The sequence below is a fragment of the Podarcis muralis genome, chromosome 12 (genome assembly GCF_964188315.1).
Source record: "Podarcis muralis chromosome 12, rPodMur119.hap1.1, whole genome shotgun sequence".
Classification (NCBI taxonomy): domain Eukaryota; kingdom Metazoa; phylum Chordata; class Lepidosauria; order Squamata; family Lacertidae; genus Podarcis; species Podarcis muralis.
This window is the reverse complement of record NC_135666.1, coordinates 35,637,014-35,645,982: the sequence shown is the minus strand read 5'-3', so window position 1 is coordinate 35,645,982 and position 8,969 is coordinate 35,637,014. Positions and strand designations below refer to the sequence as shown.

The 8,969-nt window shown below is 42.1% G+C and overlaps 1 protein-coding gene and 1 long non-coding RNA gene across 2 annotated transcripts in view; both read right to left on the bottom strand.

The window, feature by feature from the left end:
• Positions 1-8,969, bottom strand: part of LOC144329323 (uncharacterized) — a 349,880-nt gene that overhangs the window by 114,017 nt on the left and 226,894 nt on the right. The window lies entirely within an intron of this gene.
• On the bottom strand, positions 2,696-8,039 carry IL6 (interleukin 6). The gene is made up of 4 exons (XM_028751165.2): positions 7,734-8,039; positions 4,982-5,092; positions 4,333-4,470; positions 2,696-3,307 (listed from the first exon to the last, which is right to left on the bottom strand). Exons 1-4 carry the CDS (start codon positions 7,875-7,877, stop codon positions 3,140-3,142), a joined length of 561 nt encoding a protein of 186 aa, XP_028606998.2. The 5' UTR covers positions 7,878-8,039; the 3' UTR covers positions 2,696-3,139.

Genomic DNA, 8,969 nt, shown 5'->3' with positions numbered 1-8,969 from the left:
AACATAGAAGGTACTGTTATTTTTTTTACAAACCTAGCTTTCCTGGCAAGAGTGGGGTGGTGATATATCTGTTTGTTAGTTGTGGCTTGGAGAAAACACCGTACTTCCAAAAGAGTCCTGGCTACTTGTGAGGAAGCCATTGCTAAGTGGTAAGGAATGTACCAACCAATAAGCCACTGTTTAGTTTTCCATTAGAATGTGTTTGACGTAGTATAGGGGGCACTGCTATGTGTTCGTCCTTTGCATACACAAAGAAAGAAGATCAATAATGGCTTTACCAGTGTCCAACATTTCAAAAGCTCACTGGGTCAGCCCGTCAGTCTACATCAGTGGCTAAGCAAAAGCTTGGAAGGTCAGGAAGATTTGATCAGACCCCTGTTAGTCTTGGCAGTGGCAGAAAAAGAAGAATACAGTGTTGGCGTGAGTGAAGCCCAGTGCCCTAATGGGGGATGCAGAGCACTGCTTCCCAGTCAGTGTACTGACAATTTGTTGAACAGAGATGGGGCTCAAAAAAACACCCTGCCTTCCCCCAAAGAATAAAGGGGGTAACTAGCTGAGGAACCAGTTGTCAGAATCTGCTAAGATTTTGATAAGGTCTGAATATGTACATGCCTATACCTATCCACCACTTTGGTGATGACCTCTGGCTGCTGACTTGCCAACAGGCAAGATTCCCTTAAGTCTAGTGTTCCCAGCATAGTGTCTTCAGACACACCCCTTAGCACTCAACAAGGCCCTCTGCTCCTGGTTTCAGTTTGGGATGGGGGTGGTGGGAGTGCCTTTTTGAGGTGGGGTGTTTCCTGTCTTTTTGTTCTCTGTTTTATTTTTGGAGGGATGTAGGTGATTTGCCAGTTGTTTGTGAGAGGATCTAAGCATAAAGCATTGGGGACCTTACTATGTCCGGACTCAAACTTGACATCCAATAAAGACTGATATGTCAGTACATTTAACTCCATGATACATGTTCTTTCGGTTCCCAGAAGAGTCCAGGATGCAGAAGTTAAGAGTTGGTGTACGTAGCCAGATGGCAGTTCTGAGCGAGTCAGACTATTTCCTTCTTGCTATGCCTGAAGAGCGCCCAGTAAAGCAGAAAGATGGCGAGAGGAAGCTGCGTCAACTTTGTAGTGCAGTTAAGAGAATGAATTATGAAATATCTGGTCCAAGCTTCACTTCAGCTCTGGATTTGCTGAGTGGCTTTAGACAAGTAGCTGTTTCTTGGCTTCAGCTGCCCACCTATAGGTTGGATATTGTAATACAGCATTGCCTATCAGGGCTTTCCCAAGGATTACTATGATAATGCATTTGGATTTAAGTATTTAGAAAAAGCACTACATCAAGAGATCTAATGAGGAAGCGGGACAAAGATGAAAGACTTATTTGGTTCAGTGGTACTTACTCCCAAAAGTGTACAGAGAATTTCAGTCTTAAGTATTATTAATTCACTCTAACTGCTAATGTCTATTAGGTAGGCTTGTTACTTATATAACAGAAATATCAATTATCAAAGTGCATACAGGCACTTCTTTCCAACACGCAGCAGCCGCCCAAACAAAACCCACTGCTGTCTTTTAAGAATATCATCTTCCCCCTTTGGGAAAAGAAAATCAGTCTTCCATCATGCCTTTATTGTGGCTATCAGAAAAGGAAACATCAGCCAGGCTCCCTTCCATTGTTCCTACATTCAGCTTCTGAGAGCCTGTTACCACTCTGCATCTGCCATTGTGCAGACTACCAGAGGGATGTGGGGAAGCAGCCACCCCTGAACTGAAGCAATTTGTACAATGGAGCGTAATGAGCTCTAACTCTCTAACCAGTACCTGAATGGGAGTGCTGTTTCAAATCTCAGCAGCAGCAGCAGCATGAAGGGGTGGATAGGTGGTCTGCAAACTAAAACATGCAAAGAAGAAGCAACATAAGGTAATTTAAACAAATTGCTACTTTTTGTTACTATTTCTTTTGTTGATGTAGTTTTCCACTGTTGTTATTTGATGACAGGTAAGCTGCCTTAGGATGTGAAAATGCCGAAAAGTGGAATATAAATCAAAGGCACAAAATTGAGTGTGAGCAATGTGATATATGTAGTTTGGCGCGCGCGCACACACACAAATTCAAATTTAATCTTCCTCAAATAAAAGCAAACATAAAAATATGAAGAGCCCTTGCAGTTTGAAATGCATCTGGTCTCCAGCATTAATTTTAACCATTACTGTAGCGCTCTCTCTCTCTCTCTCTCTCTATATATATATATATATATGGTGGTCTGCAAACTGAAACATGCAACATCTCTCTCTCTCTCTCTCTATATATATATATATTTAGAGAGAGAGAGAGAGAGAGAGAGAGAGAACCAATATAAATATGGAGCCCATCCCCTTGAAAAACAGCCCACTGAAGATTCTGTATGTTCACTGGCCCTAGAATGTAAAATGTCTGTTGTGAAGAATGGAGTAGAGTATATTGGAAGAACGGAAGCACTCTGTACTGCAACCTTTTGTTACAGCTCCCATTGGTAACTACATCTCATGTTTAACATTTTCTAGCTCACTTTTGGAATGAACAAATGTTGAAAACATTTTGATCTACTAAAAGTAAAGGACATTTGCAGTAAACCTGGTATTATCCCATAATACAGATGCAGTGCAATGAAGTAGTTTTTTTAATAATTTATTTGGTTTATTCTCCATAAGGCCCCAGGGTGGGTTACAACAGTACAGTATAAAATATTAAATATTAAAATCAGTTAAAGCAGCAATAAAACAGATTGTCTTTTACTGTAAACCCATACAAATTGTTTTTGCTTTCTAAAAATATATTAAATATACTTTTCAAAAAAAATAATGGTATAATTTAGCTGTATATTCTCGATCCATAATTTTCAAGTAAAATATTCAGTGAATACTGAAATGGTGTGGTGCTGACTCCCTGTTAAAATTGGCTGTGAGTCTTGGGAGTAAAAATGCATACACAAATTTAATAAATATATTAAATATCATAAATAACTGCAAATAGTATATTCCCAATTAAAGAAACAACATAGTGAGTTCTCAAAAAGGAGAACAACATGAGCCTCTGCTTCAACTGCAGATGTTTTGAGAACTGATGTGCCCAGTTTTTAAAAGGCACCAGAACTCCTGGCCTCTCATAAGACACGGAGAGCCCTTGTAGTTTTCTGCATAAATAAAGTAAAATCTTGAAGTATGAAGTGTTTGATAACTGTAACAGTCCAGCCTCTGTGTTCTCGAAGCTTTGCGGCAAGAATTTTCTGAGCGGCTGGATCCGGCAAGGTCACAGTTTCAGGATTGTTCATCTGTTAAGGGGAGGAAATAATAAAAGTTGCTGGTTATGATGCTGTTTTTTTTAATCAGACAAATGGATTTTACTCATCTTCAGGCAAGATGCTAGTTGGAAATATTTACAGATTGCAGAACCCTTTGTAACATGCAATGCTATATGTTTAAGTTCTCTTAAGAAGAGGGATTGATTGTGAATCCACTCTTGGAACTGTAGTCCAAGGAGACTAGGGGTCTCCTAACAACTCTTAGCACCTTTAACAAGCTACAGTTCCCAGGTTTCTTGGGGTTAAGCCGTGAATGTGGAGGTTTTCTATAATCAAGCGGTAGATGAATTTTATTAAATAAATAAATTATAATGCTTTTAAGAGCATAATGCAGATCACTCAAAGGAACAGTTATGCATACACTCTTCTCATCCAGAACCCAAAATATTATTGGATACAGTTTCTCTCTCAGTATTCTCTATCTTAAACCAAACCGTTCACACACCAACTTTTGTAAGGGGCAAGTTCTGCATTATAACCCCTAACCCTTTTTCCTATATAGGAATTATTTTGGGTAATGGTAATAACTCACTGTTTCAAAAGTTAAGGACCTACTTAAATTGTATTTTAAAATACATGTATAGAACTTTACACATAGACGGGTCCTAATTCCACATGGAGGGGGAAATTGAAAAGTCTTTTTTCCCCTTTGTCTATCAACCTAATACATAGTTCCCCCTCCTTATTAATAAGGCTTATTGTTACAGCAGTCATAAGCATAACTAACAATGGCTTTTTAGGTTATGTATTTGTTTGTTTTTCCATTGTAAACCACCCTGTGATCCTCGAATGAAGGGTGGTATAAAAATTAAATAAATTAAATAAAAAGAAGTAAAACACCAAATGGGGAAAAAACGTTTCCATTTAGTGCCTATAGTGTTATGTGTCCTTAACCAGAGTGCATTGTGTGTTGTCTTCCAGAACTTCATAATCTTCTCACTCCATCTCCTTATCTCCCAGAACATTTATGTAGGATTAAATGTAATAGAACTTACCATTGATCTCAAGGTATTTGCCAGGTGCTGTGTGCTTGGCCGAAAGGTTTCTGCAGTCTCAACAGAGGCCTCTTCTAAATATTCAAAGAACGTCCCGAAAGCATAAAGACCACTTGAAAGTCTTCCCAGACATGTTTCCTAAAACAGGAGAATAAATAAAAAGTTGTTAACGGAAATTTATGAGTCAGAAATATTACACTCATTACATTCCTTAACAAATATTTTATGGTGCAATAATACTGTATGACTGGGGTAAGCAGTCAAAATACTCTGAGATGAACAAAATATTACAAACAGCTTTGGAAATAATATAGTTGACTATATACACCAAACAGTCATTCCTCCTTAATTCTTGCTTTCATGCTACACAAATGCACAGTCTTTATCAATCCAGACTATAAGTGCTGTTGCTTATGTAGTCAACATCAGCAGGCTTAGGGAACCTCAGCATTTGCAAACATATTAAAAATGCTTAGTTCTAAAAAGGGAAACTCCAAAAAGAGCACAATGAGGTCTGAGCATGTTCAGTAACCATAGATTGAATGCTACTTGACTATTGGGAATGGGATGGAGTGGCAGGAATCCTGAACAGCAGAATTCAAGCAGCATTTTGTTGTTGGTCCCACTGGTAATGTATTAATAAACTTGCCTTTTCAAATCCAGTGTCATAGCATTTATCTTCTTGAGTGATCTTTGGAAGGTTGAGATTATTCAGGGTCAGTTCCATCTTGCCTTGACAGGCGGCCTCCTTCTTACATAGCTAGTAATACACAACAAGGTTTAATCAGACTTTCCCCCCTATGATCACTTTAATGTTATATTCCAGACCATCCGTATACCCCATGGAAGATGTAAACCTCTCTCCATCACTGACATTCATTAAGTGGTCCAAAACTGCTTTTCCTGTTATCTTCTGACCCCTGCAGCTATCCCTAATCTGAAGATGCAGCAGTATTCGCAATGCTAGGTCAATTTCAAATTGGAATTGTAATGTATACTGAGAAAAAGGGATTCTGAATGTCAATTTGCAACTGTAACTCCACTTTTTAAACATTTCCTATAAAAACTGACTTAGGTGTGCCCCTGCATTTTGAACTTCCCTGCAAAATAATTGGGTTCTTCACTATGTTTAGCCAGGGTACCAAATTTCCCAACCCTGGAAAACAAAACAAAAAACAAGACTTCAAATCTCAAATCATTCATTTTTCTCTAAATCTTAACTTCTTTGGTGAATATTAGTATTAAGTAATAAGTGAATAAGGAAAGAGAGAACAGGAATGTATTGAGCACTGTATTTTTATATATAGAAAAGCACATACTGCTACTAAAACAAATGTGTATTCCTAAATAAAGAGTGACCAATATAGGATACATCATGCTGAACGATTCTCCTAGAAATACCCAGCACTTCACCATCACTCAAACTCTGCCTATCAGCCCATACCTAACCATGTAGCCTCAGAAGTAACTCCCAGGTAAGTGGAACACAAAAGTGCAAGCTTGGCCCCACGACTGTGGGTGCCCGGGGCCGTGGGTGCCATGCAGCTTGCATGGCCCTGGCACCAAAATTTGTGGGTGCCTGGCCCCTTCATGGGGAATTTTGTGGGTGCTCGGGCACCCAGGGAGCTGGCGGCACCTATGGCAGCACATAAGACTGCAACTTAAGTTTGTAATATATACAAGGAATGTAGGGTTTAGAGGGTTACTGTATGGAGGCTCTGAAAGTATTGGCAGGCATGTGTATTTTTAAAAAAATTACACAGATTTATGACACAGTAAAATGTCTCAGTGGTGTTCAGAAAACCAAAAATATAAAGAATGCACAAAAGAATAACAGTTGAAATAACAGTAGAATGCCAGAAGATATTTTTAAAAATTCATTCAGAAAATGAAAGGGTCATAATCACACTGAAAGAGTAGATTGTTGGAGGAAAGGTGTAATAGGCTGATGAGATAGCAGTAGTAACTGCACCATCTGGACCAAACTCAAGGGCAGACCCATATAGGGTGCATTGCAGTAGTCAGTTCCTGAGATTTTCTCTGCCCAGGAATGGTCATAACTGGCCAATCAGCTGAAACTGGTAGAAGGCACTCTTAGCCACAAGTGACAAAACTAGCTCTACAAATTTGTTCCTTCAAGGAAGCACCTCCTTGGTCCTGAGCAGGTAATGAACCACCAACTTCCTGACATGGGAACCGTCTACCCACAGTTTACCTGTTGCTTTATCATCCTTTGCATTGTGACATACTTTATGTACACAAGCTGTTTTAAATAAATATAGTTCTATTAAATGCTTCCTATGTGCATACTGGCCTTTCCTGGTTCTGCTCTGAAGGTTTCTGCTCTACATTTCAGTATCCTCACAGTGTTGGATGAGGGTACAAATCCCCACTCAGCTCTGAAGCCCAGCAGGAGATCTCGAGTCACTTCTAGGCCTAACTTACTTCACAGGGTTATTATGGAGCATAGGAACCAGCTCCTAAGGGCTCAGGTTCCTTTGCTGCCCCCTCAAAAAAATTTGAGGGGGCCACTTCCCATAGTTGATGGACATTGCCATTCAAATGGTCTGAGAACCCTGTAGCCCACCTTTAGCCCCTTGGAGGACAGGTGGGATATAAATGTAATCTTAAAATGCTTTAGAAATTCTTGGGGGCACTTCAAACAAAATTGTTATTGGACACTTACATTATTGGGAGTTCCCAAATAATAATAAAAAGCACTGCTCAGTCCTGTAGCCTGCCTTTCCTGGGTTCCTGTACAGGGTTGGCCAACTTCCAAGAGACTGTGATCTACTCACAGAGATAAAAACTGGCAGTGATCTACCCCCTTTTTGGGGGGTTCAGATCAAAGTTGTTGACCTTTGGAGAGGAGGAAAGAGGTGTTGAGCTTTTTTTAGGGAGGAAAGCCCCGTTTTTTAGGGGTGCAGGGCAAAGGTGTTGAGCTTTTTTCAGGGGAGGCAAAGTTTTTTAACTTCTGTGGGGGGAGCCACTGATCTACCGGTGATCTGCCACAGACACCCAGTGATCTACTGCTAGATCACGATCTACCTGTTGGACGTGCCTGCATGCTTTTTGGCCTGCTAGAATCCACTTCACTGCTGCTGTTCGTTTGCAATAAATGCTTTTCTTATCTCAACCGTCCTTCTGCAAAGAGATCTGTCTCTAGCTGCTGGTGTCCTGGATGCGCAAACGCCCCAAGGCGTTGTTGCGAGGCTCTGTCCGCCCTTGAACCATCGGAAAGATGCACTCCCTTCTCCAGGCTTAGGAGCAGAAGGAGCTCCTGCACTAAGCTTGAAAAGTTGCAACACCCCAGCTAAGAGAAGGAAAGGAGATGCCCGAGTCCCCGCCCCAAGAAAGGACGCGCGCTCGTTTCTCGTTGCGCTCTGCGCGCTCGCTCTCACCTCTCGAGTCAAGCCGGCCGCTCTTCCCTGCAGCCAGCGCGCCAGGTCCACGCATTTCTGCAGCTGGAGGCGCTCGGGCGGCACCGTCCTGGCCGAGGAGTCGTCGCTGAATTCGGACTCCCCGGAGGAATCCCCGACGGGCATAGCCTCTGCCCTCAGGAGCAGCAGCAGCAGGAGAGCGACGGCAGCCCCAAAAACGCCTGATGGGAGAAAAACGAGGAAGTTAGGCAAGCTGAACCAAGGAGGTTCCCGCCGGCTGCAGCTGCGCACCAGGCTGCCCGGCCAAGTTGGAGACGCTCCCTTGCAGGACGGGAGGAGCCCGCCAAGGCGGCTGCCAACTCACATGCCAGCCGAGCCTGCATGGCCTTCTCTTCTTAGGCTTGACCCTCTTTGCTGCCTCCAGAAGCTTTGTAGCTTTGGGGGCTGTGGAGCTGAGTGAGTTGTAGGGCATTTCTGAACCTATTTATTGGATGGGTCTGACTGCACTTGGGGAAATCCAACGTTGATTAAGAACTACCGCGGTTTTTTTTTGCGGTGGTTTCTTTTTTTAAAAAAGTAGTATAATGAAGCATGGGGGCATCTGCTGGGAAATACTGGAGTAAGGCGTGAGGTCACAGGGAACTGAAGATGCCTTTTAGCCTACTTCGATTAATGTTCTTGTGGACCGCTTACAGACTTTAAAGTGTGCAAGGCAGACCGATGACCCCTCTTTCATTTCCTCTCTGTGTGTGTTGGAGAGAAAAAAAAGTTCTCATGAAGGAGTGAGAGTAGTCATTTGAAATAATAAACAAAAAGCAATTCAGCTTTTTCTTTGGAAAAGCTCTGTTATGGAACAATGCTGGCTATGGAGAAATCCTAGTCCAAATTGCATCCAAACTGTTCCATAGCAGCAGGGAGTGATCACACCCACCCCAAGCAGTTCCTATGACTGTGCGCACATGTCATGTATGATAAGGATGCATGGGAAAGCACACGGCACAATGCAAAAAGTAGGTGGGAGCCTTTGTTGCAAGCACAGAAAGGGCCGCCCTGCAGTACAGAGAACAGAGTACTGGTATACAGCACATGTGCAGCCCATTGGGGACTCACCTCAGGTGCAATGATAGCTCCATCAGTATTTGATCAATGCCTTGGCCACCTATGAGGCCCAGGGCATCTTATGTGAGTGCCATGATGCTTGACAGTGCGCATGACTTCAAGACCTTGGAGGCTTCCAGTCTCCTGCACCTGCTAGAG